Raw genomic sequence first — 27,548 nt, 5'->3', positions numbered from 1 at the left:
CTTCAGGGTCCTGGTTTTCCTCATCTGTAAAAAGAGAGGGTTGGGCTAATCTCTAAAGGTCCCTTCTATTTCTGACATTGTCTCAGAAGGGTCTGCTCATTTCTTGCAGAACCTAAAGGATAACTGAGATGGAAAAACCTAAGTGAGACGATTTACTGTAGCATCACAACTGAAAAGAACTGTTGGAGATTCTCCAATCCCCAGATTCTTGGTCTGGGGTCTGTGAACTTGTTTTTTGTTTGTTTTTAATACTGTTATGACTATTTCAATATGATTGGTTTCCTGTACAATCCTATTTATTTCATTTTATTCATTTAAAAACATTCTGTCAAAGGAAATCTATGATTCAAAAAAGGTTAAGAAACTTGTTCTAGTCCTGCACCCTCATCCTAAAGATGAGGAATTCAGGATATGCCTTAAACTATTATCAGTAAAATCCCAAATAGAAGAAAAGAAGTGGTGAGAATAAGAGCACTAGTTTTGGTATTTAGTGGCTCTGTGTTTTTATCCTGTCTAGTGACTATAGATAAGAAAGATGGAAGCAAGGAGAAGAGAAGAGAGGGAGAAAGGCTTTCTTAAACCAGATGAAAAAAAGGAGAGAAGAAGAAAGAGAAAGAAACAAGGAAGGAAAGAGAAAATGTGTGTGTGTGTGTGTGTGTGTGTGTGTGTGTTATTACAATAACGAGTTTGTTAATTATATGACCTAGGAAACCAGACCTGATTATTTGGGGAACTGACTTAATTTTCCCTCTAAACTGTAGTGTTATTTCCAAACAGTAGTTTTATCACTACATTACCATGTCTTTCATTCATACATAATCTGGTGTACTTCCTGTAGCCTGGACCTCTCAGAAATCAGTTATTCAGATACCTTAAAACGAAGCATGTGGAAAACTGTGAAATACTCCATAGTAATCTCTTTTGTCATTTACAGACACTTTTGTGAGCAAAGCTTGACCCTGGCAACAGTTGCTAAGTAAGTTGACAATTTATAGCTTCAAGTCTGAAGGTCAACCTTCAGTAAAGCCACCTTCTCAGCTCCATGCAGTAAGGCCCTTCAGTTTTCCCAATGCTTTTATTTGTAGGGATTTCTCTAATTCATAATGGTGAATGATTTAATCTTTAAGCCAACCTCCAGACTTCACCTTGAAACAGTAAACCACCTCCAGTCTGCTGATAAGATTGTTATCCTTCAAAATCCCTATTACTGCTTTTCCTAATCCTAGAATGACAGTTTTAGCCACTCTGCACTGTGACTGTTGCCTTAAATTCAACCATGATTCGGAATCCAGATCTCGAAAACTTTGTTTGCTGTGCAGTGTGTAATAAAATAATACCACCACCGCCTGTTGGGGAAGCTTTCCAACAGATCCGTGAATATAAACCATTTAAGACAAGGTTTTATACTCACAAGGATATACTAGGTAAGTGAGCTTATGATCTCTAGTTGAACTAATATTTCATAGTGGCTATCACCTCATTGTCTATCTCTTCTTACGTTTGTTGATTTAAGTTACATGGTCATTTACTTGTGTGTCTTCCAACCATTTTTTAGTCCAAATCTATGACTTCATCAGTGTAGAGAATTCCCAGGGTGGAAACTCTCTAGTGCTGCCGATTGGCAACTTTAATTTATGGACTTTGTTTGCTTAGGCCTTTTGAGAGGATGAATGAATTACCCAGGTTTATATAGGCACCATACATCAGAGGCAAGAGTTCCAGGTCACACTGACAAGGCTTCCTGTACCATAATATCTATTAGAATCTTCCAACCATATAGTATTAAAAAATGCTTCTATGTAATGTGTCTAAGTAACCGGGGTGGGTAGAGGAAAAGAATTTCCACCAAATGCAAGAACTAATGTGACTCCTAGAAGAGAATTTGTCTCCTTCGCTGCTTCTTTCCAGTCAGTCAACAAGCATGCAGCATGCATGCTACACTATATACGTACATAGGCTTTCTTTAAGTCTAGGTACTTTCCATGTCCCTTTCTTCATCTGTCTCCTCTCTGTTTGTTCTGATGGCATCTACTTCCACAGCTTTAGCTATTACTTCTATGCAGTTCATAGGATAACTTACATAGAGCTGGATGAGACCTTAGAAATCATTTAGTCTACCACCTATATTTTACGAATGAAGACAGTGAGACCCAGACAGGTGAATTGCTTGCTCAGAGGAGCATAGCCAAGATTCATATTCAATTCCTCTGACTCTAAAACCAGTGTTCTTTCCGCAATACTGCAAGGTTCTGAAAATATTATTCACCTATTCTAAAAACTTCTAGGCAGAGTCTACTGCTGTTGGAGACAAGACCAAAATCCCTCATATGACACTGAAGTCCTCCATAATCTGCTTTCTTTTTTTTAATTATTTTTTTTCATTGTCAAGTATTTTAATTTCTCTTCCTCCTACTTCTCCCCACCAATATTGAAAAAAAGAAAAAGAAAGAAAGAAAAAAGAAAAAGAAACCGCTTATTTAAAAAACCTTCATGTCAAACAAAAAAATTCATTGGCCATATTAAAAAAAAAAACTGTCTCATTCTACATCAAGTTTGTGATCACCTCTGTCAGGAGGTGGGCAGCATACTTTCCCATTGGTCTTCTGGATGGTGGGTGCTCATTACACTTAGTACTCAGAGCATAATTTGGTTTCAACTTTACCTTACAGTGGGAAAACAAAACACAACACCAGACTTAAGTCAGAAGACCAGATTTTGAGTCAGAACTCTGCTTATTAGCTAACCTTGGGCAAGTCAACCTCTCTGAGCCTCAGTATCTTCATTTGCATAATTAGGGGCATTTGCTTTGCCTGAGTCACAAGATTATTGTGAGGATTAAAATGAAATCATAATATGTCAGAGTGCTTTGTAACCATCAAATGTGATATGTTATTTTTCTTACTGTGCTTCACATGTCCTATACTGTAGCCACACTAGATCAGAGGATAATAGACATAGAGATGGTAGGGACCTTGGAAACCATCTGGTAGTCCATCTCCCTCATTTTACAGATGAGGGAACTAGGGCCCTGAGAAGTTAAATGAGGACTAGAACCCACATCCTCTGATTCAAATCTTAGTTCTCTTTCCTTTGTATGACTTTGCCTCTCAGATTATATTGTTGCATTGCATGACAATATCCAAATCAGTTAGGAAACATTTATTAAGTGCCTGCTATGTGCCAGGCACTGTGCTAACTGCTTTCCTGCATCTTTGTGCCTTCCACCTCAACTTTAAATGCCCCCTTTCCCATTTCTCTTTTAAAATCCTAGCCATCTTTCCAATCCAACTCAAATGTCCTCTCCTTTGTAAAATATTCAATCCCCCTTGTAATCCATGCAGGGGAGTATAATTACATATTCATTTCTTCATTACTTTATCCCCAGTTTTCCTATCAGAAAAGCATTCCAACCTGACTTTGAGCCTTATAAAATGGTTCCCTAAAATAATCCCAAATGCTCCTTTGTACTTTTTTTTGTTATTACCCTTATGTAAATACTATGTGACTAGATATAATTCCATTTCATTACTAGTGCTCATGGCAGGGACTATTTATTCAATCCCTTTCCCTCATACAGGTTAGGCTAATCTTTCCATAAAAGTATGAAATCATCTTTGAGATTTGGTGGCTCAGGGTACTAAAGGTTCACACTGTTGACATCATCTCCCTATTGCTGGAGTACAAAACAACTATGAGGCACTGCATAACATTCTCTCTGAAGCTTGATTGGGAGATCCTGATGGGTAGCTCAGGCAGGGAAGCTTTGCTTATCTGAATCAACTCGAGGTGTTCTGAAGGCCTATCCTTGTTTAATACCCTTCTCTTGCTGCGGCGAATCAAATCTCTTTTTTATTAACTGTTGAATGACCCTTACAAGCATCTCATTTTGTTCCTAAGGAAAGGGATTAAAACCTCAGACTGATGCTCTCCCCCATGTGACTGAGTAAGCAGTGACTCCCTGAGGTCAAATATCATCAAAGGCTGATTTCCAAATGTGGTCTGGCCACTCCAGGGCACATTCTAGGCTTATTCCTATTACCCATAGTTAAAGAGGTATACAAGAGATCCCAGTTCTCTTGGGAAACTCACAAACAGGAACAACTCTCTAAGGTTCAAATTCCGTGGAAGATATCCTTCAGGTAATTACACTAACACAAAAAAAGTACGGAAACAGACTACAGTGGATGTAGTGGTTCCTCTAGTTCCATGGCCCCATAGCTGATCAGCTGTATTCTAATGGTGCTTCATACTTCCTTTGGCTTCTCCAGAGCAAATTTAATTTTTCCTAATTTAAACTAATCCTGATCACTAACACCAGTGGATATTCTGATATCAGTTAATCAGTGAGTATTATTTGTTAAAGAGCCTACTATGCACGAGGCATTGGGGATATAAATACAATAAATGAACAATCCTTTACAAAAAGCTTACATTCTAATGGAAGAGACAACAAGGATACGTATGTAATTGTCTATGTACTGTTGCTGTGAAGTGCCTGGAAGCTCCTGGGCCTGTTCCTCCAATGTCCTATTCATTGTTATATCTATGTAGGGGCAAGACCATTCCTGCCTCCTCTACAACCAGATCCCTACCAGCAGAATGTTCATCTATGCTAATGATAGGTCATCTTGGCAGTGTGACTTCCCTGTCTTTTGTGGTTGGCCTGCTGGAGCAACTATTGGGAAAAATAAATGGAACACCTTTTAAAACCGTATTTGTCAATTTCCAAATGACTTTTAGCTTTCTAGAGTCAATGGAATATGAATGACTAACTGTGATTCCTGACCTGATTTGACTTTCTACTTCCAAAACAGTGTTTCCTATCCCTGTGTAAGCAATGCCCTTTTTTTAGACTTCAGCAAAATTGAAGGTATAAAGCAGGAGTTCTCAAAGTTTTTGCTGTCAGGACTTCCCCCCCCAAAGAACTTTTGTTTATGTGTTAATCTGTTAATATTTACCATGCTAGAAATTATTAGTATTAAAAATTGTTGTTTGTCCTTTGTATTTGAAGAGGACCGATGACATCATGATGTTGGAGTCAAGGTACAGTATGTTGAACTATGGCTGATCAGTCCAATATGAGCTCAGAAGGCTCTACCACAGGTTAGGCACAAATAGTCCATTTGAACATTTGGGACAGAGATGTCTTTAGATTCTCATATCTCATGTTTCCTTTGTGCTATTGCAATTCTGCTTTACTCATAGAGCACAGTACCTTCTTTGATGCAGGCATGCCATGCTGGGTAGTCCTGTGCCAGCATCTCCCATGTCTCACAATCGATACTAAAGTTCTTCGCAGAGACCTTGAGTGTCCTTGAACTGCTTCTTCTGACCTATGTGTGAGCGCTTGCCTTGTGTGAGTTCTCCAAAACATGGCCTTAGTATTAGAAATTGTATTATTATTATTATTATTTTGAAAATAGCTTTGTGTGGGATGAAAGACCCTCACCAATTAAATTTATAATAAGGAACCATCTCAGGGTGGAAAAAGAAATAAATTTTATTCAGTTCTTGAGAATTGGGCATCCCCCGCTAGAACAAATCCAGCAAGGGAGGCGCTTTACAAGAGGCAAAGCACCAATAATTATACCTAACACAAGAGAATTCCCACCCACCTCTGACCCTTCTCACCATTGGCTGGGAGGTGGGCTTACAATCTGAGCAGGAAAGCTAGACAAAGAACCGGGAAATTGAGGCACAAAAACTCCAATTCCCATTCCCTTAGTTAATGATTACAACTGAGGTGACATCTATAAATCTAAAGAAGGAGAATAGGATAAGGGGAGGGGGAGACCCTCTCCATTATTTACAGTAGAGAAAAACAGGTCATTATGACCCTGTTCTTACTGAGCAAATCTTTAAACCAGAACCAGAAGAAAGAACAAAAAGTTTCAGAGTAAACTTTCCCAGAGGCTGAGCCATCAGACTCTCACAGCCTCAGAATTTTTCCACTTTCCTTTTTCTTGATTTTAAACATTTCTTAGTATAGATATAGATATATATTTATACATATCTTCCCTGTGAAGTCTTCACATTTTATTTACCTCATACAGCTTTGATCTCACCTCTCCACACCTCCACCCTTAAAGGGGCTTGGGGGACCCATGACCACATTTTGAGAAATGTTGCTTCTAAGGGGAAAAGATGGAGATAATGAAGTGCGAGGGTGTATCAGCAAGGCAATATTCACAATATAGATGATAATTGTCAAAATGCCTATGTGGTTCTGTATTGCAAAATATATGAGACTCTCTACATAGAAGGTAGAAGAAGTAAACCATTTATTTAGATACCAGAGGACCAGATCCCATAAGCCATCCACCCAAACCATCACAGCAGCAAAGAACTCAATACACAACATCACATCATGGAGCCCTGCTATTCCAAAACCATCTGCCCCCCTGCTGGAGCCTTCCCAAAAACAAACTCACAGCTACCACGAGTCTGCGCTCTTTCCCTCAGCTCTAACTGTCATAACTGCTCTCTCAGCATTTCCTGTGACACAATTTCCTTTTCCTCTCAGCAAGCTCCTCCCACCACACGTGACTTAGGCTTCCTGTGATGTAAGCAGGTCACATGGCCTATTAATGGGTGGGAAAGATCTTCCAATTTAAATTGCTAATACATTCGGCCCCAGGGTCTTTCTTATTCATTACATAGGGCAATGGGAGTTTTGGGATAACTGGTGTCAACAGAACTTTACACAACAATATAACACAAGATAAGCATGTAAAACAATGTCATCATTCCCCCCTCAAATGAATGGGGCTCAAAATCTTGGGGTAAGGGGTGAAGGTGTTGTCCTGCATAGCTTCTTCCTGCTGAAATTGGATGTAGAGCTGTCCCTGCCTTGAGAGGTCAGTTCTTTAGCAAGCTGGCATCTGGAAATAGGTTGACACCAGGTCCAGGGAAGACACATCACAGTCGTGGACATGTCCAGGGATGACATCCAGTATAGGTGCCACATTCTCTGAGTCAGCCTAGTAGCCAAATAATTTGCCCAGTCTAACCTGGCACTAAATTGACTGGTCCAGCTGAAAATTCTGTGCATTGTAAAAAGCAAGTCTAGTTGAGTAGTGGAGCAACCCATTTGTCACTGGCATGATGCCCCCACCTTCCAGTGAATTTCATGAGGACTCTAGAAATGACTTCAAGGTTCTGCAATTTTGGAGTTGTGGGTTGCCTTGGCCACGTAATTCCTCCATACGTGTGTCTTACTACCATTGCACTTTAAATTTGTGCCTACTCTTCTGTTTGCCCCAGGATTTTTTGTGGTAGAATGTCCCTAGGATTTGGGGCGGGGGGGGGGGGAATGCTTTGTTGAATAAATATCTTTTCCAAGAGCTAACCAAGTCTACTGGCTAATTGCTAGTAGAAAGCCCACCAATGGGGGTTTGTGAACTAAAGTGCTAGGAATAGTCACTCACAAGATTGTCCCTGGAACCCAAGGTAGTAGGTGCCCTCCTGGGAACCCAATATGCTAATGTGAGTACAAATTGGGAGAGGAAGTCCAGAGGGAATGTAAATATGAGGGAGTGTAAAATAAGCATGACTTTATTTGCTCTTTTGATCATTTGAAAATCGTGTTGATACTTTGCAGGTTATTCCAGTGCAGTGCGCAATATTTCAAAGTCAGATAGCTAATGTGCAATCTATTATATGTGCTCTCCAAAGGGAGAAAATGAATCAATTACTTATGAGGTTTAATTAGGTTCATGATTAGGATACCTTTAATGTCAAATTTGGGGTCTACACATTATCTTCACTATGTGCTATAAAAATAATTTAAACTACTTTCGTTTCACATGGTTGATCATGTTTCTTCCCAGCCAATCTTTAGTCATTCAATTTTCAGACTGGGGATGTTTAGTGTGGAGAAGAAAAGACTGAGAGGAGGTAGCACCACTGTCTTTAAGTTGGGAGACTGATTAGATTACTTCTGTTTGACCCCAAAGGACAAAACTAAGAGCAATGAATGGAAGTTGGAAAGAAGCAAATTTAGGCTTCATGATGCCAGGAAACTTTTGAAACAATTAGAGCTATCCGAAAGTGGAACAGGCTTGATACTTGAGTTCCCTCTCACTGGAAATCTTCAAGCATGAAATGAAGAGCCAGCCACTTGTAGGGTATATTGCAGAAGGGATTTTTGTTTAGGCATTAGTTGAGCTAAATGCCTTCTGAGGGTCCCTTACAGTTCAGAGATTCTATGAACACCATCCTCCCAGTCTCTTAAGCCTCACAACCTAAGAGTCACCCTGTATCCCTCACTGTCTCTCACCTCCCATAGCTGATCTGTTGCCAAGACCTGTCAATTTCACTTTGCAACATCTCTTGAATAAGCCCCCTTCTCTCCTGTGATACTGCCACCACCCTGGTACAGGTCTTTATCACCTCATAGCCTACTGATGCGTCTGCAGTCTCAATTCTCTCCCCATTTCAGTCCATCATCCATTTAGCCATCAAAGTAATTTTCCTAAAGGGCAGATCTGACCATGTCACCATCCTACTCAAAAAATTCCAGTGACTCCCTATCAGCTCCAAAATCAAATACAAAATGCTCTAAGGTGCAAAGCCCTTCATAACCTAGCCTCCTCCTATCTTCTTCTTAGACCTTGGTCCCTGCCATGAACTCTTCAACCCAGTGACACTGGCCTCCTGGCTGTTCCATGAACAAGATACTCCATCTCTCAGCTCTGGGCATTTTCTCTGATTGTCCCTCATGCCTAGAATGCTTTCTCTTCATCTCTGCCTGCTGGCTTCCCTAGCTTCTTTCAAGTCCCAATTAAAATCCCAGCTTTCACTGGTAGCCTTTCCAAACCCTTCTAAATGATAATGCCTTCTCTCTCTTATTTACTTCCTATTTATCCTGTATGTAGCTTGTTTGTATATATATTTGCTTGTTATCTTCCCTATTAGATTGTGAGCTCCTTAAGGCCATCTTTTGCCTCTTTTTGTATCCCCTACTTTTATTTCCCAGACACATAGTCACTAATGCATATTTACTGACTGACTGAACACTATCCTAAGCAAATGAACATGAACGTCAGCCCTACTTCCAACTGGCCCCCTTGGCCATAATCCAGGGAAGCAGTCTCTGTAGCAGAGAGGTCCGCCATTTCTGCTACCACCAATACCAACTGCTAGCCAACTGCCATCATCAGGTGGAAAACCAACACTGAGACAAGTGACTTGCCTGGAGTCATACAGCTAGTAAGTGTCTGAGACCAGATTTGAACTCACGGAGATAAGTCTTCCTGACTCCAGACCCAGCTCTCTAGAGATCTGCTGTACCACCTATGACTGCTATATTGCTGATAAGATATTTGTGATACTTGTTCACAGATATTCAAGTGTGCTCACATATAAGTTTCAGGGATGATAAGTGTTTTACTGAGGGAAAGATGCAATCTCCTCCTAATTCTTCTTCAAGAGGATCAGAAGAGAAGGAGGGGAAAAGCCTCTGAATGTTTACGTGTCCACCAAGTTTCACTTCCCTAGGAAGAATGCAAAAAGACCAAAGGGCCTAGAGATAGAAATGATATTGGATGACAGCCTCTGCTAATCTAGGAGGAGTAAAAGGCAAAAGTTAGGAATTTAGGGTGTGGAAAGAGTCTATCTCCATGACTGGGCCTTCCTTTGAGATGCCACTGTTCCACTTGAACAATAAGGTAATAGTGAAGAGCAAGGAATCATATATAGCCCCTCCTGAAAGTGGCCAAAGGGCAATCATCAGTCCTGCCTGTGACACAACAGTGAGCAAGGAAAAAGTCAAGGAGTTGTCTTAGTTCCTAATTTTCCCACCTGACTGGGAATTAACCTTGAGGAGGCCATAAATAGAAGAATCTTGGGGGAAGATTGCTAGTTCTGTGTGGGAGTACCCGAATCGTGTTCCTGGAACCTCTGGATATAGGGCTGCCTAAGATTGGAAGGGGCCAGCTACATGATGCAGTGGATAGAATGCTGGGCCTGCAATCAGGAAGACTCATCTTCTTGAGTTCAAATCTGGCCTCAGATACTTACTAGCTGTCTGATGCTGGGCAAGTCACTTAACTCTGTTGGCCTGTTTCCTCATGGGTAAAATGAGCTGGAGAAGGAAATGGCAAAGCACTCTAGTATCTTGGCCAAGAAATCCCCAAATGGGGTCACAAAGAATCAGACACAACTGAACAACACCACCAGCCAAGCACTAGAACATTTTAGATTTTAGGTACTTTCAAAATGGGTGTAATAATGCTTACCTTACAGGGTTTCTCTGAATATGAGATGAAAACATGGATGTGAACGTGCTTTATAAGGTTAGAAGTACTCCTCAAATAGTAGTTTTACTACTACTGCTACTACTACTACTAGTCCTCTTTTCCACTGAACCCCACAACTAAAGGCACTGAACTCAGGAAAGCACATGTGGGGGAGCTTTCAATGTGAAAATTCCCCCTAGCAATGCAAAATCTGCAGCTATGTAATTTGCAGTCTTGGAGACTTGGCTGGTAAATTGAGAGTTTAACCAACGCAGTCACATAGCACGTGTCACAAGGAGTTCTTGAACCCAGGCCATCTTGACTTAAAAATTACACCATGCTGCTTCTCACTCCTTTTAGATGTATCCCCTGAAAATGAATTGTCAGGAAACTTTCTTCAAATCAAAATAAGACATAAATGAATTTTGTACATTCATTCCCCAGCCAAATATTTGTTGAGCACCATCTATGTGCAAAGCATTGTGGTAGGTTCTGAGTACAACAAAAATCATCAAAAGATAAACAAAAGGCTGTCTTTAGATACTTAATATAATTTTCATTCAAATATGCAGGTATTGGGCTTGAGATTCATCAAAAGGAAGAAAAAATTCATCATGATAAACTGGAAAAACTTCTTAAAGTAGCACAGGATGAAGTGTGGGCAAAGGTAAAAGATATTGAAACCTATTTAATATTATTTACAAAGTCTTACACCAAGATTGGGGTCTTGTCTTTTATGTTCTATTCAAGAGTATCTGACATAATTCTGGAAAAGTTTCTTGTTCAAAATTGCGCGCGCGCGTGTGTGTGTGTGTGTGTGTGTAAGAAAATACCCCAAGGGACACAACTGTCCTGTATTGCTTGGGCCTCTTTTTGGCAAACATCCCTTCATCCTCCATGCCTGCCCCATGTGCATGTGGACTTACACTTCCTTCTGGTGGAATCATGAAGCTATAACAAGCAACCTTGACAATCTTCTTTAGAAAACAATACTGAATCATTCTGGAGACACACAGTCCTTCCTTAAAGTGTTCCTTTCCCACTCCAATTCTGTTGACTCGTTGCTGCACAAGTTGACTTCACTGGGTGGTTGTAAAGATGAGCAAATGGACAGGTTTGAGATGGTGTCGTGGAGCACCGGACTTGGCATCGGGAAGATCGTTAGCCTGGGCAGAACCTTTCATCTCTCTCAGCCTCAGCTCCCTCATCTATCAAACGGAGATAATCATAGCACCGAAATGACAGTAATGAAAGCACCTACCTCACCAAGACCAAATGAGATAATATAATTAATGTGCTTTTCAAACCTCAAAGTGTTACATAAATGCTAGCTATTATTATTAGACTAGAGCATGTCATAAAGAGGGCCAACATTATAGAAAGCTGTAGGCACAAATACTCTTTCATTTCTTCATCTATAAAATGAGGACAAGAAGATGCATGTTCTAGTGGACAGACGCGTGACCTCAGAGAAACAAATGATTATCATAGCTAGAATTTAGATAATGCTTTAAGGTTTGCAAAAAGCTTTACAATATTTTACTCTCACAATAATCCTGGGAGGTAGGTACTGTTATCCCCCATTTTACATATGAGGAAACTGAGGCCTACAGAGGTTAGGTGACTTACTCAAAGTCACACAGCTAGTAAGTGGCTTAGACTACATTTAAACCCTTATCTACTGCACCACTCTTATACTTGCCATCTGTTAAGCCCCTGTAAGGGCAAGCAAAGTAGGACTTTTTGTTGTCTTTTGTTTTGGAGTGTTTCTCAGTACTAAGGCAATCAAGCACCTTTGATTTAGTCTTGCCTTTGTTTGCAGAAAGGCCAAGACTATTTTGCTAATTAGGTCACAAGAGGTATGAAGCCCTCGAGGAGTGTAAAGTGCTCTGACCCTGAAGAAGTGTATATATACTCTGAGGTTAGCATTTTGTTTGGGGCTCACTCATTGGAAGAGTATTGGTGTGGAGACTCTGGGCAGCCGTTAAGGAGCACTGCCCTTCCCCCGGCTTTGAAAACCAGGTGTTGGTGCTTCTCTCTCTCTGGCAACTATGTGGGTATAGCTTGGTCAGACAGCTAGAAACCTGTCTGTTGACTTGTGTTATTTGCTCTGTTTATATTTTCTCTATTTGTAACTTCTGTTTGTATTTGCTCTGAAGTTCAGGGTGCTGGCTTTTCCCCCTGAACTGAGTGAATGATATATGTATGTTTGTTTAAAGTGAGATTGTAAACCACTTAGAGTTGCTTTCCTTAGAAAAGCTGATCAAAAAACCTGTGCTAGCAGCCCTCCTAGTCATTGGAAGAAAATGTGGAAGCAACAAAGAAATAATGAGTATAAGTATCTTTAATAATAACTGACATAAATATAGTACTCTCAGGTTTACAAAATGCTTCGTTTACTTTATCTCATTTGAGTCTTATAACAACCCTTTGAATTAATAGTAATAGTAACTGCATTTTATATAGCACTTTAAGGTCACTTTATACATATTATTTGATTTGATCCTCTCAGAAAGCCTGTGAGATAGGTGCTATCACTATGCCCATTTTACAGCTGCAGACACTGAGGCAGGCAGTGGGTAAGTGACTTGTCTAAGGTCACACAAGAAATAGATGACAGATATAGAATTTGAACTTAGATCTTCCTAACTTTAAATCCAGCATTTTATCCATGCTATATCCAAATATTATCATTCTGTTTTATACATGAATAAATTGAGGCTGAGATGTTAAATGACTTGCCCATGGTTACTTACTGTCAGGGGCAGGATCTGAACCCCGGCGTAGAACTCTATCCATTATGCTGTACTGCCTCATAATGTACAGCTTTAAACTGTAATAGCTAATCAGGCTATTGATTTAATATTTATTTAATAGCTTCATGAACTGATCCAATCAACTTGAGAGGACATGTGGTAACATAGAAAAACTGGATCAGGAGTCAGGCCACCTGGCTTCCAGGCCTGCATCTGACCCCTATGAGTAGGGAGACTTTGGACAAATTATTTCATTTCTCAGGGGCCTCAATTTCCCCATCTGTAAAATTGAAGAGTTGGGATAAAATCATTTTCAAATGTAGTATTCTGTAATTCTGATTTATTTTCATGATATACAGTGGAGTATACTTATTGTGCTGTAGCAAATCAAAGATAATAAGTGGCATATGGTTGCCACTGAGGATTTCACTATCCAGCCTGATGTTGTATGGCATTCATGCTGATGCTCATGGTTTTCAGTTTTGGGGAGGAAGTATAAGATCCACTTTCAAGGTTTACTCTCCTACCTTAGGGTGCAATAACCCACTTCTAACAGAGGTCCTAATGCATCCTCTTTCAGCCTTGAACAGCCAGAACTTCTGGAGGTGAAGGAGCCTTGACAAAGAAGGGAAGAAATGACCAGGATCAGTATTCAACCAATCTATCAACAAGCTCCTCCCTTATGCCAGACTTTGAGCTAGGCAATAGAGAATGAACCACACACAAAAAATGGAACCCTCCCTGAAATCATCTCAGAGAACTTATATTAGATGAAGGGTGATAGATCCCACTATCTATGGAAGGGCTGGAACCCCCTGGACTAGCAAGATCCTTTCCCCATCCCTTAAACCCATGAATGAATTGTCCCCTGGGGAATGGCCTTAGAGGGAGAAGTGACTGCTGTCACCTAGAATATATTTTAGCTGAAGAACTAGCCTTTTAGGAACCAGGTGCCCAGTAGAAGAGATTAAGGCCACTGCGGGAATATCTAGTTAGAACTTAGAAAGCCAGACAGAAGGGAAGTGACAGCAAAAATATTTGACAATTGAATAAGGTCACATCGATGTTATGGCATGATAGAATGGCAAGCGAACTGGATTTGGAGCTCTAGGAACTGGGTTTGAACTCCAATCCTGATACTTACTACCTGGCCTTGAGCCGGAATTGACTGTCTCTGTCTTGGTTTTGTTTTGGTTTTGGTCTGTAGAGTGAGTGAGTTTAACTAGATTAATATTTTAAGGTCCTTTTCATCTCTATGTCCTGGGACCCTGCACCCTTCATGGTAGAATGGAGTCACATATTTGTCGTTAAAGGACTTGAGTTCAAATTCTGATGTTATTTTCAACCTCTCAGACCTTCAGGAACTTGCTACTTTGAGACTCAGTTTCCTCATCTGTAAAATGGTGGAGTTTATTGCTCTTCAAGCTACCTTCTGGCTCTAAACCTATGATCCTTTGATTTATGATGCTCTGGGGACTCACAGAATAAAGAAGCCGGACACTGAGAAGGGCTGCCTCTGAAGAAACCAGCCAGCTCCTCCATTCTTCCTGAGCAGGGTCTTCCTGTACCAGATTGTGTACTGAGAATAGACTGGTTGCCTCCAGATTTATAACAACCTTCTCTCTGGTACAGGCTGCGTGCAAAGTCAGTCACTAGAGGGAGGTAGAGTCCACGTAGTAAGTAGGTGCGCAGCTTTTTTTGCTAGTTATCAGTAAATTTGGATTTGGATAATGGCAAATTGACTTTGCCACTTCTCAGAATAAATTAATAGATTTTTTCACATGGAATTTCTCTCTCTCTCTCTTTTTCTTTTTTTAAAGGCTGAGGATATAACAGAGGAGCAAGTGAAAAAAGCTGTCAAGAAAGTCCATGATAAACACCTGGAGGAAATAAAAACTTTAAAGAAAGAACATCAAAAGGAATTGGAGGTTTGCACTGACTTGTTTTGTGTACTTGTAAACTCACTTAGTGCGATGGGGTTTTGGGTGATGGGATGAAACAGGTCAGTGCTCCTCATAGAAAGAGTGAGGAGGGATGATGGGATCACAGAAGTTTCAGAGGGGCTAGTAGGAATAGGAGGAGTGGGAGGGGGGAGTCCTTCTGAGCCCAATAGCAAATAGCTGTACAGTGATGAGAAGACCATATCCACCTCTTGGGCTCCCTCCCTGTTTTTTCCTTCAAGGTGGGTCACCGTGCTGAAATGGAGCCATGGAGTTCCACAGGGTAGACCAAGGCATAGATAGCATTTCCTGCTGTGGAGGCATCCAGGCCCCACAGAGGAAGGCAGCTCTTAGACCGAAAAGGTGAGAGTGGCAGACTTCCCAGGAAGAAGCCTAGCCTAGTAGCTTAGCTGATTGTCTCTGGCTCCAGAAAATGTGCTTCAAATAGGCAAAGAAATGGGCTTCGAATCAGCCATTTTGTTTTTCTGCCCAGGAGAGACCGATGCTATAACAATAATATGATGATGGCTAGATATGTAAAGTACTTTATGGTTTACAAAGCCTTTTTACATATGTAATCTCATCTGATCCTCACAACCTGGGGAGGTAGATGTTATTATCATGTCCCATTTCACAGATGAGGAAGCGGAGGCTGAGAGGGATACAGTGACTTGCCCACAGTCACTCAGCTTGTGTCTGAGGGATGACTTCAACACAGGTCCTGATTCCAGGTCCATGGAAGTAGTGGGGGAAAATTGGGCTCAAAGTTTAGGTTTTACATGGGGAATATGGTATATGGCCTTGCAGTTGTAAGATTACTGGGTTGGGTTTTTCAAAAAAAGACCCACTGTGGTAAGAATGGGGAGCAGAATCCCAGTATAAGTGGGCCAAAGGGCAGGGAGCAGGGAGGGATGTTGCTTTTAGGCCTTGTTACCAGAAGGCAGGCAGTTCTGCAAAAGATAATGATTGGGATGGTGAAGAACTGGGAAGATGGGAGGGTAGGCACTGATTTCTTTCATATCTGCTCAAACGTATTAATGGAGCCAGCCTGACAATCTCAAATTCTAATAGGTCATGAGAGTTCTCAAAGCATTTGAGGACAGAAGAGTAGATACTAGGTTTTCCTTTGCCATTTTGCTCTTCAGCATTGTAGAGGCTGTGTTATCTAGAAGCGAAAGTAGTAGCTTGAAGTAGTCAGGGGAAAAAAAGAGAGACCTTGTTTTGTTTAAAGCAGATTATATTTGCAAAAAAGTGGATGTTGTGGTGGGAAAAGCTCTGCACTCAAAATCAGAAAATCTGGCTAATTCCACTGGAAAGCTGGTTCTGATATGTCCTTGCTGTGAGACTTCTCTGAAATTGACTTCCCCCAGCTATAAAATGAGAAAGCAAGAGTTGTCCTACTACTTCAGAAGGGTATTGTTAGGAATGTGCTTGCAAAGTGCTATATAAATGAGAGAGACTAGATGGGAGATTAATAAAATGTGAGTACTTGAAAAAAGAACATTGCATCTACAGAGTTCTCTTTGGATAACTGCATAGATACACTTGGACTTGAGGGCTGGGTATTTATTTTTCAAACTAATTTATGTCTCTCAATAGCTGTTCGGTTTTTATTTTTGTTTTTATTTACTCTTTTGCATTAATAATTTTTCCTTCCTTTTACTCTTTGGCCACTATTCAGGGTTGCATTTAACTGTGGAGCATCACCTATAGAATTATTTTCCAATGCTGACTGATAACTTAGCATAAAGTAGTGAAAAGACTGGCTGCAGTTAGGTTACCTTGATGGGTGTCTAGTACCCAGGCTGGCTTTTGCCATGACTAAAGCATTCAAAGTCCCAGTTTCCAAATCCTGAGGAGCAGATGAGATACCATATGTGAATGTGTTTGAAAGTATGGACACTCTGAAGATATTGAGTGTCTCTGTCATGACATCACAGCAAGCTTTGAGAATGCTCACTCAGACAATGGAGAAGAATATAAAAAGGGGTAAGGAAGGCCTAGTTTCTAGAATATCTGAATATGGAACCAGAGAGGCAGCTAGGAAGTGCAATGGATAGAGTACTGATCCTGGAGTCAAGACACCCTCAGATCAAATCCTTCCTCAGATACTTAATAGCTAAGTGCTTTACAAAAGCGTGATGCTAGGCAAGTCACTTAACCTCTGTCTGCCTCAGTTTCCTTAACTGTAAAATAACAGCACCTACTTTGCAAGGTTGTTTTGAGGATCAAATGAGATAATATTTGTAAAGTGCTTAATGCAGTGCCTGGCATAATATAGTTGTTTAGTCATTTTCAGTCGCTCCTGATTCTTCTTAACCCCATTTGGGGTTTTCTTGGCAAAGATCCTGGAGTGGTTTGCTATTTCCTTCTTCAGGTCTTTTCACAGTTGAGGAAACTGAGACAAACAGGGTTAAGTGATTTGCCCAGGGTCACTCAGCTAGCTAGAAAGTGCCTGAGGTCAGATTTGAACTCAGGAAGATGAGTCTTCCTGACTCCAGGCCAAGAACTCTCTATCCACTGCAGTGCCACCTAGCTGCATATAGTAGGTGTTATATAAATACTTCTTCACTTCCCCTCACCCACCCAGCATCATTAATTGATAAGATCTCTATACAATCGCCTATTTCTTCCTCTGTGGTAAAAGCAGAATTTCCTAGGGGCTACCATATAGACTGGGCTAGTTTTTCCTTGAACCTTATACCACACAGAGTAAACTAGTTTTGTTTTTTTTTTTAAATATAGAAACTATCCTCAAGACTTAATTGTCTCAGGAAATTAAGGCTTAAGCTATTGATTGATAACTTCCTAGTAACGTAGGTATTAAAAATGCAGGGCATAAGGAACCATCTGGCTCTTCCTTTAGGCATCTGACTGGCAGACCAGCATGTCCATCATAGGCACAGGGAAGCTACATCTAACTGAGTCAATGCCGTATCCTTGCTGGATACCCTTTCCATACTATGGCTAGGTAATTCTGTGTTTTGTAACTGATAGACTATAAAAGAGAAATGGTGAGTGACAGAAGCCAACATGAGACACTATTGAACCAAACCCCAGGCTTGCTGATAGAAAAAAGTGAAAAGAATATTAGCCTGAGGCCCCACAGTGGGGCTTAAGGTGAGTACTAGAGGGGAAGTCCCATCAATTACATGGCAGTAGATCCTTCACCCTGTCTCCAATATCTCCCCTTCTCCCCATTGACTGGCTCCTCAATAAGTAGTGGAGATAACAGTGATAGAGTAGATAGGGGCATGCTGTTCTCCCAATGCCAGTAGGGGATGAGCCTGAAAAAAAAAGTTTAGTTAGATGAGCCTTTCTGAATTTCATCAGATGGGATCATAGAACTAGAATTGGAAGAGACCATCTAATCCAACCCCTCATTTTACAGATGAGGAAACTGAGGCCCAGATGTTCCCATGGTCGCCCAAGTAGTAGACTGCAAAGCTAAGACTCAAATCCATGTTTTTTTACTCTGAATCTAGTGCTCTATGTGCCATGGCATAACCAGAGTAGATTATCGACAAATCATTTAACTTACCTGGAACACTGAATGAAGGCAACTGTGTTACAGTAACACTTCATCTATCTGGAACTGTGCAGTACAGAAGTCTCACCTATTTGCAACACAAGCCCAGTGAATAGTCAAAAGACATATTACTAATTCCCCATGGTAAAGGAGACACTTGACACAGAGGGGAATCCTTCAAACTCTTACTAAGAGTCTATTTACTCTTATTTTAGCTTCAAAACTATCCAGGTGTTCAGGTTTTTAAGTTCAAAGTTGATCAGAAGCAGTACATTAGAATTGAGGAGAGAGGTTGCTATTGGCAGTTTCATTGACAAATAAGGGAATTGGGTAGAGCCATGATGGCAGAGTAGAAGCAGGAGCTCAGATGAATTCTTCCAACATTCCCCTCTAAACGACTTTAAAACAATGCTTTAAATTGAGTTCTTGAGCAGCAGAGTCAATAAAAGGTCAAGGTGAGACATTTTTCCAATCCAAGACAACTCAGGAGGTCAGCAGGAAATGTCTGTGACACTGGAGTGAGAGTTAGCCCGGAACACAATGCATTCCACTGCAAGAACCAATAGCAGGCCTTGGAGTTTGATGCAACAGTGACAGCAGCAGCTTTGGGAGCTCTCAACCCACAAATGGTAAGGCAACTGTTTGCCAGTACTGGGTTCAGGACCCTATTGCATTGCGCATAGGCAGCTCTGGATTGCAGTTCCAGGATGAAGAGGAGCACTAGCACTTGTGGCCACAGGGGAGAAGAGGGGCTGGGCACCGTTCCAGGGCAGAGAAGAGTGCTTGTGGTCACTCACAAGGGAGTAGGGAGCCTGGTCAGTTCCAAGGCAGAAAGGAGCACTAGTGCTTACAGCCACAGAAGAGCAGGGGCCCAAGTCAGAGTTCCAGGGTCAAGAGGGGTGCTAGCACTTGTGGCTACAGAGGAACAAGGTCCTTTTCTGGGTAAAGATCAGAGCACAAACGAGGAGAGCAGTAACCGTACCTCTCCTTGGATCATGCCACCTTGGAAGAACCAAAAACTCATCCCCAGAACTAGTTCTGATAATAGCAGCATGAAAAACTTGAAGCTTGGTATAGTTCTCTCTCTACGCCAGGAGCAGAGCCCAACTTTAACATAAAGTTAAGAATCAAGAAATAGACTTGGAAAAATGAGCAAACAACAGCAACAAAAAAGAACCTGACCATAAAAAGTGACTATGGTGACAAGGAAGATCATGACACAGACTTATAAGAAGACAACAGTGTCAAAACAGCTACAAGCTCCAAGGCAAAATATGGATTTTCAATAAAATAGAGGACTTTCAAGCTTTCTCAGTGCAAAGACCAGAGCTGAAGAGAAAATTTGACTTTCAAACACAAGAATCAAGAGAAGCTTGAAAATGTAAATGAGAAAAAGAAATCACAAGGGACTTACTAAAGTTGAACTGTTTTGTTTACATTCCTACATGGAAAGATGATGTGTATGATTCATGAGACCTCAATATCATAGTAGCTGGAAGGAATATGCATATATATATATATATATATACATGTGTGTGTGTGTGTATACATATATATACATATGTGTGTGTCTATGTATATAGGTAGGTATATATATATGTATGTGTGTGTGTATATATATGTATATACACAGAGGGCACAGGGAGAGTTGAATATGAAGGGATGATATCTAAAAAAATAAAATCAAACTAAGGGATAAGAGAGGAATATATTGAGAGAGGGAGAAAGGGAGAGATAGAATGGGGTAAATTATCTTGCATAAAAGTGGCAAGAAAAAGCAGTTCTCTAGGAAGGGAAGAGGGGGCAGGTGAGGAGGAATGAGTAAATCTTGCTCTCATCGGATTTGACCTGAGGAGGGAATACCATACACACTCAATTGGGTGTCTTACCCCACAGGAAAGAAGGAGGAAGAAAATAAAAAAGGGGGGACGATAGAAGGGAGGGCAGACAAAGGGAGAAGGTAATCAAAAACAAACACTTTCACAAAGGGACAGGGTCAAGGGAGAAAATTCAATAAAGGGGGATAGGTTAGGAAGGAGCAAAACATAGTTAATCTTTCACAACATGAGTATTGTGGAAGGGTTTTATGTAATGGTACACATGTGGCCTATGTTGAATTGCTTGCCTTCTTAGGGAGGGTGGGCAGGAAGGGAAGAGGGGAGAGAATTTGGAACTCAAAGTTTTAAAAACAGAAGTTCAAAAACAACAACAAAAAAGTTTTTGCATGCAACTAGGAAAAAAGATACATAGGCAATGGGGCATAGAAATTTATCTTGCCCTACAAGAGAAGAAGGGAAAGGGGGTTGGGAAGGGAGTGGGGTGACAGATGGGAGGGCTGACTGGGGAACGGGGCAACCAGAATATACGCCATCTTGGAGTGGGCAGGAGGGTAGAAATGGGGAGAAAATTTGTAATTCAAACTCTTGTGAAAATCAATGCTGAAAACTAAATATATTAAATAAATTAATTTTTTTTTAAAAAAATAGCTACAAGCAAAGCTTCAAAGAAAAAAGTGAATTGGACACAAGCTCAACTAGAATTCTTGGAAAAGCTCAAAAAGGATTTTTAAAATCAAATGATAGAGGGAAAAATTGAGGAAAAATTGAGAATGATGCAAGAAAATTATAATAGAGAGTGAACATTTGGTAACAGACAGGTAAAAGAACTAACCGCTGACAGCAAAGAGTGGGGGAGGAAGAAGAGGGAGGAAGGGATTGAAACAAAAAAAAAACCCTCTAAAAAGTATTTCAAAGAACTCAAAATTCACAGTCTTCTGAAGCTTCTTATTGGGGGGATAAATAATAGGCTGTTTGGATCTTACTGGATTTATGATACAATTCATAATTATGTGATAATACTTATATGTAATTCATAATTATAAGCATATGAAATGTTTATAAGATTGATTTTGACTCTCCAAGAAAGGATTGTTAGAACGCAGTATACTTTTTTTAAAAATAGGACTGGGAAATGTATAATACATGTAGGATCATAGAGTTAGAGTTGAAAGGGACCTCTGAGATCACATATTCCAACCTCTTCATTTTACATATGAGGAAACTGAGGCCCAAGGAGGCTAAGTATCCTACCCAAGGTCATTGAGGTAATAAGAGGGTCCAAATCAAAAGGAATAATTGTAAGCAAGTATTATGGAGTCACCAGGAGGGCTGCAAGCCCCAAGAAAAAAGTCTGTTATCTAGAGCTTCATTCATGGGATCACACATCTAGAATTAGAAAGGACTTTAGAGGTCATCTAGTCCAGTCCCAACTATTTTACAAATGGTGGAGCTGAGGCCCCAAAAGGTGAATTGAATTAACTTCCCAAGGTGACACAGGCAGTGACAGAGCTAGAATTCAAACAAAAGTCTTCTGACTTCAAATCCAATGTTTGTTCCACTGTACCATACACTTCCCAACCATGGAGTGTTTAGCACTTTAAGGCGCTATAAAGTGTATTAAAAAGTACATAAAGTATATAAAAATGTCTCATAAGCTTAAAAAGTACTGTCGCAGTACCAATGTTGCCAGTGCTTTATCGTAGGGAACACCATAGCTTTCCCCTCTGCGATAGCATCTGGACATGGTGTCATCCCTATATGAATTTATATAATTTGAAGGTATAATCTAGCATCATCCACTATTTAAATCCTATTTTAACATTGCTTAAGGAAACAGTGAAACTTGCTCAGCAAGAGATGAGAGAGATCGTGGAAGAGGAAATGAAGAGAGAAAACAGGGCTGCTGAACAGCGCATGGTCCATAGAATCCAGAAGATCCTCAAGGAGTGCCATGATGAAAAGCTCCGGGCAATGGAGGAAGTCCGAGCCGAAGAACAGCAAATAACGATGGAACTACTGAATAAGCAGATGAGGTAGCCTTCAAAACCCCCAAGCAAAAGTCCTACTTCTTCTATCCAAAATACACTAAGGGATAAAAGACTTTTTGTTGAGGTTTCCCTAAGTGTTCCAGCAGAAATGATCACCGTGAGATGATGTGGTGAATGATAGCGAGACTGTCCTTATTTATAGTTGAGGGTGGAGTGAAGAAGTAGAGAAAATCAGGGGATTTAAAGAGATACAGGAATTGAGAGATAGGATGGTTGCAGGATTCAAACACTGCCTTCTATGTGAAGCCTTTCAGATTCTCTCAATTATAAATGCCCTCCCTCCCTAACTACCTTGTATTTAGGATAGGGCCAGAGACTGAACCTGTCGTTTCATTGGTTTCCTCAGGTGAGGAAACTCCCTCTATCATTGCGAGTTGGCACCTTCTCTGCCACTTACAGCAGAGGTCAGCAGACTACTGGCTCAAAGCCTAAAACCGCTGCAAGCTAAGAATGGCCTTTACATTTTTTAAAATAAAGTTTTATTGTATTTAAAAGCCTAGGAATTATTTGTAGTACACAGCTTTAAAACAAACGAACAAGTAGATGGGCTAGATTTGGCCCTGGCCGGGGTGGGGGTGGGGCGGAGGGGGGGTAGATGTAGTTTGCTATCTCCTGTTTTTAGAGAGTTGTCCAGACCACAGAAATGTTAAGTGACTTTCTAGAGGGGGTTACACAAGCTAGTGTGTGTTAGAAGTGAAACTTGAACTCAGGTCCGCCTGGCTTTGAGGCTGGCTGTCTGCTATGTCAGAGCAAAGATTCTTTCATCTTTTTAAAATTTATTTAATATTTATTCTGTAATCACTTACACTGTTGCCTCACCCACTAGAATGTAAGCTTCTTTGCAAGATGGGAATCATTTCATTCTTTGTATTTGTACTCCCAGCACCTAGCCCAGTGGTTGGCATATAGGAGGAACTTAATCCGTGCTTGCTCGTCATCGATGGATGGGTTGATTATCGATTGATTGATAACCTCCTAATGGTCCAAACCTGTGTTGTTATTTTTAGGAAGAATGAGGAGAAAATCCTGGAAGCTGGGATTCTCTCTCACAAGACTCTTGAAAAAAGTATAAAAGATGTGACCAGAGCCACACAGCACCAGATGAGCATCGCTTTTAGCCTCAGCCAGAAAGAGAAGGAAGAAGAAGTTAACGAAGTGCTGCAGGAGGTGGAGAAGTTTCATAAGGTTGCCATCAGGAAAGTTTGCAAAAAGCTGACCGTCACTGAAGAGGAGCTGCAGGAGAAGACTGAGAAGCTGGAGAACATGACCCACTGGAAGGACTTCCTGGAGGAGGAGCTGCTGGAAACCCGGGAGGCATTTCAGAAATACATCAATGCTACATTTCCTATGCTTGCACCGGGACAAGCAAATTTTATTCTACCACTAAGAAAGAAACCACCCAGTGATATAGAAGAATACATTAAAGCCAAAGATGAACAAAAACTACCCAGTGGTGTAGAAGAATACGTTAAAGCCAAAGATGAACAAAAACCACCGAGTGATATAGAAAAACACATTAAAGCCAAAGATGAAAAGCTCTCCAGTTGAGATTGCCCTGAAAAGCCAATTGTTATTCTGGTCACCAAATAAATTCATTCAATGAGCCTTCCTTGGGTACCTCTTAGGGTTAGGCACCTGGGTAGCCCAATAGCTGGAGCAATGGACTTGGCATAAGTAAGACCTGATTTCAAATACTACTTCAGTCCCTTACTACATCTTAGACCCCAGTTAAAGTCAATCAATCGACTAGCATTTATTAAATACCTACTGTGTCCCAGGCACTGTGGTAAGCACTGAAGATAACAAGGAAAGGGAAGAAAACTGTCCTTGCCCTAGAGGAAGGTACCTTCTCTAACCAAAGAGGCAACATGTAAATAACTAGATACATGTAAGATATGTACAGAGTAGATGAAGGTCATCTAAAGGAGGAAGGCAGTAACAGGTGGGGGGCGGGAAACAAGTTTAAGGCCTCATGTAGGAGGTGGGATTTGAGCTAAGTCTTGAAGGAAGTGTAAGGGTGTGTGAGGGTTAAATTGTGACATAGCACAGTTTCAGGGAGTAATCTTCTAGAGTTCCCCAGCTCCTTCCGAGAACAGGTGCACACACTGGAATCAAAGTAAACAGATTGTTCTGTTAATGCTATGTCAACATTACTGATGCCCCTAGGTCATGATAAACTTACCAGTGAAGAAATAATGGGACAATGGCTCTGGGAAATAGTATGGAGATAAGTTCTGAGAAATAGTTGTATTAAAATAATTTCCAAGAATTGGTGGATTTGTGCACAAGTTGGTTTAGATACCTATAGAAATTATTGTTCTGTTATCTTAAAAAAAATTGTTGTGGATTTCTCTTGTAGTCTCTTCCACAAACTATCTATATACATGAATATTTTCTGGATGCTCTCATTTTCCTCTTTCCATTAAATTCTCTGTTAGTTCAAAGATTGTCTCATAGATTCATCTCAACCTAACAGAAGCCAGGTGGAGGTGAAGGAGCCGAGCGTCCCAGGCGTAATCTCGCTTTGTTGTGAGAGGGTGTTGAATACAGGATTGGCAACAGACCCTGACTGTCACCACAGAACAAGCCTGGCTAATTATGGGCAATCTTGTCTCCAGAGGATTGGTTACTAAGTGATTAGAGAAGGGGAAAGAAAGGGAGTAAGCATTTATATAATGCCTACCATGTGCCAGGCAATGGGCTAAATGCTTTACAGATATTATCTCATTTAATTAATTAGTCCAGTCACTGCATATCAGGAAACTTTGGGAGAAAGTGTGCATGCTAATAAAATCGAGGATCTTTTGGATTATTTTAATTAGACATATGTGATAAAAGGCAATATGGTGATAAAGAACCCTGGGTTCAAGCCCCACCTTTGACATATACTGGCTGAATTAACTTAAGACTGTTAGTTATAGGAACAATTACATATTCACATTGATAGAGGGAATTTCTTCACTGAGCATTGTCTTTACAAATGATGACATACGATACGGTCCACAAACATTTTTTAGTTCCCAATATGTATCAAAAATTGTGCTATGTGATAGAGATACCATGGTACCCCCACAAATACGATATGAAATATTATGATATGCTACACAATCTCACATTTATAGAATGCTTGGTACTTACAAAGCATTTTATGTACGTAATTTAATTTTCACAACGACCCTGTGATACAGACAGTGAAAGCATTTCTAACATCTTCATTTTACATAAGGGGAGACTAAAAACCATAAGATTATTAGCAGCAATGAGAGTAATCAGTAACAATGATAAACACATTTCTACGACATTGAAGAGTATCTTTTGTGCTTCCTTCCAAACAGCCTCTTGAGATAAATAGCACAATATAAAACTGAAGTTGAGAGGATGAATGCTTTGCCCACGGTAGTTCTATCTACATAGGGATTCAAACTCAGGTGTCCTGACTCCAGAGAATACTAGCTAGCATTTCTATAGCACTTTAAGGTTTGCAAAGTGTTTTACATGTATTAGATCATTTGATCTTCACAACGACCCTGGGAGGTAGGTGCTATTATTTTCTTTCTGGAGGGGGGAAGGCAGGGCAAATGGGGTTAAGTGACTTGCCCAAGGTCACACAGCTATTAAGTGTGTCAAGTGTCTGAGGCTGGATTTGAAATCAGGGCCTCCTGACTCCAGGGCTGGTGCTCTACTCACTGTGCCACCTAGCTGCCCCTTGTAGGTGCTATTATGGTCCCCATTTTACAGACGAGGAAATGAAAACTAAGAGATGTCAAATAGCTTGCCCCAGGTCACATAGCTAGTTGAGAGTCTGAGGTAGGATTTGAATTCAGGACTTTTTGACTCCAAGACCAATACTCTATCCATGACTATACTACCTAGTTTCACAAATTCAACTCTTTTATCACTCCAGTTTTTCTCACTTGCAATGCACAATTTTTCTCACTGTATTATATCCCTCTCCATTGCTCCTCCTTCTCTTCCTACACACATGCCCGGGTCTCCCCACTCCAAAGATATAATTACTTTGGCCCTGCCGGCCCATCGGTCTATCTTCCTATTTCTCATCTCCCATTCACACACATCCAAACTTCTAAAAACTGATTCTTGCACTACCTCAGCATCCACCAAACTCCTCAGCCCCCTAAATATCTGGCTTCTACACCTACTGCTTTCCTGAAAAAGCTGTTTCCGTCCAATGGCCTTTTTTTTTTAGAGGCCTTACTTCATCTGCCTACATCTTTCTGAAACATTTGTTATTTCATCGTTATTACTTAGCTACTTACACAGTCTCCCCACCAACTGCTCTGTAAAAGTGGGCAGGGGCCAAAGAATAAGAGGCTTTTGCTACACACATAATTTGTGTTTAACATATTTTTTTAATAGGACTAAATAGAATTAAATTTCCCCCCCAAATTCCAAACTTCTGCAAGAAGCCTTTCCTGAGCAAATCTTAATGCTAATGCCTTTCCTCTGAGGTTATCTCCAATTTATTACATACACACACACATGCACACACACGTGTGTATGTACATATTATATATGGATGTATGTATAGCTTATTTGCACACAACTATTTGTTCTTTCCCCTTTAGACTGTGAGTTTCTTGAAAGAAGAGGCAGCTCTTTTGCTTCTCTCTTTGTATTTCCAGTGTTTAGCTCAGTACCTGACACACAGTAGGTACTTAATAAATGTATGTTGACTTGACTTGAAAATCACACAGCTAGCAAGCATCAGAGAAGAGACTCAAAACTCGAAATCTGACTCTGAGTCTAGTACTCTGCCAGCTCTGCCAAATTCCCTTTCCCAAGGGGTTCTCTAAGTCATTGGGGGCCATATGATAGAGTAAGGACGGTTCAGACATCCTAAGACCACTACTGGAAAAATAAGTGAAACACAGGACCCTATTGAGTATCTTGAATCAAAAGTCTTAGTTTCCCTGATATTGGTTGCTGTTATCTTTGACTCATCAGTCATTGCCTGGTGGCATCTAATCTCAGCCAGCCTACTTAGGAGACTGGTTAGCAAGGGAGAGGCCAAAAACAGAATTCTCCAAGGAGAAGCAGCTTGTTTCCATGACTCAGGGTAATTTTTTGAAGGGGCAATCAATACTGGCATCGTCCCCGTGAGCAGGTGTGTGCTCCTGGAGAAAAATTTCTGCTGAAAAGCAGCATTAAAATAACCAACATTGCTAAGAAGGCTCTTCC

At 40.6% G+C, this 27,548-nt stretch overlaps 1 protein-coding gene across 1 annotated transcript; it reads left to right on the top strand.

Annotated features, from left to right (window-relative positions):
- The first annotated feature begins 1,276 nt into the window (after positions 1-1,276).
- Positions 1,277-24,288, top strand: C7H6orf163 (chromosome 7 C6orf163 homolog). The gene is made up of 5 exons (XM_036766064.1): positions 1,277-1,424; positions 10,811-10,905; positions 14,815-14,922; positions 22,132-22,334; positions 23,357-24,288. Exons 1-5 carry the CDS (start codon positions 1,277-1,279, stop codon positions 23,895-23,897), a joined length of 1,095 nt encoding a protein of 364 aa, XP_036621959.1. The 3' UTR covers positions 23,898-24,288.
- Positions 24,289-27,548: the final 3,260 nt, after the last annotated feature.

The sequence above is a fragment of the Trichosurus vulpecula genome, chromosome 7 (genome assembly GCF_011100635.1).
Source record: "Trichosurus vulpecula isolate mTriVul1 chromosome 7, mTriVul1.pri, whole genome shotgun sequence".
NCBI lineage: Eukaryota > Metazoa > Chordata > Mammalia > Diprotodontia > Phalangeridae > Trichosurus > Trichosurus vulpecula.
This window is presented reverse-complemented; position numbering and strand designations above follow the sequence as displayed.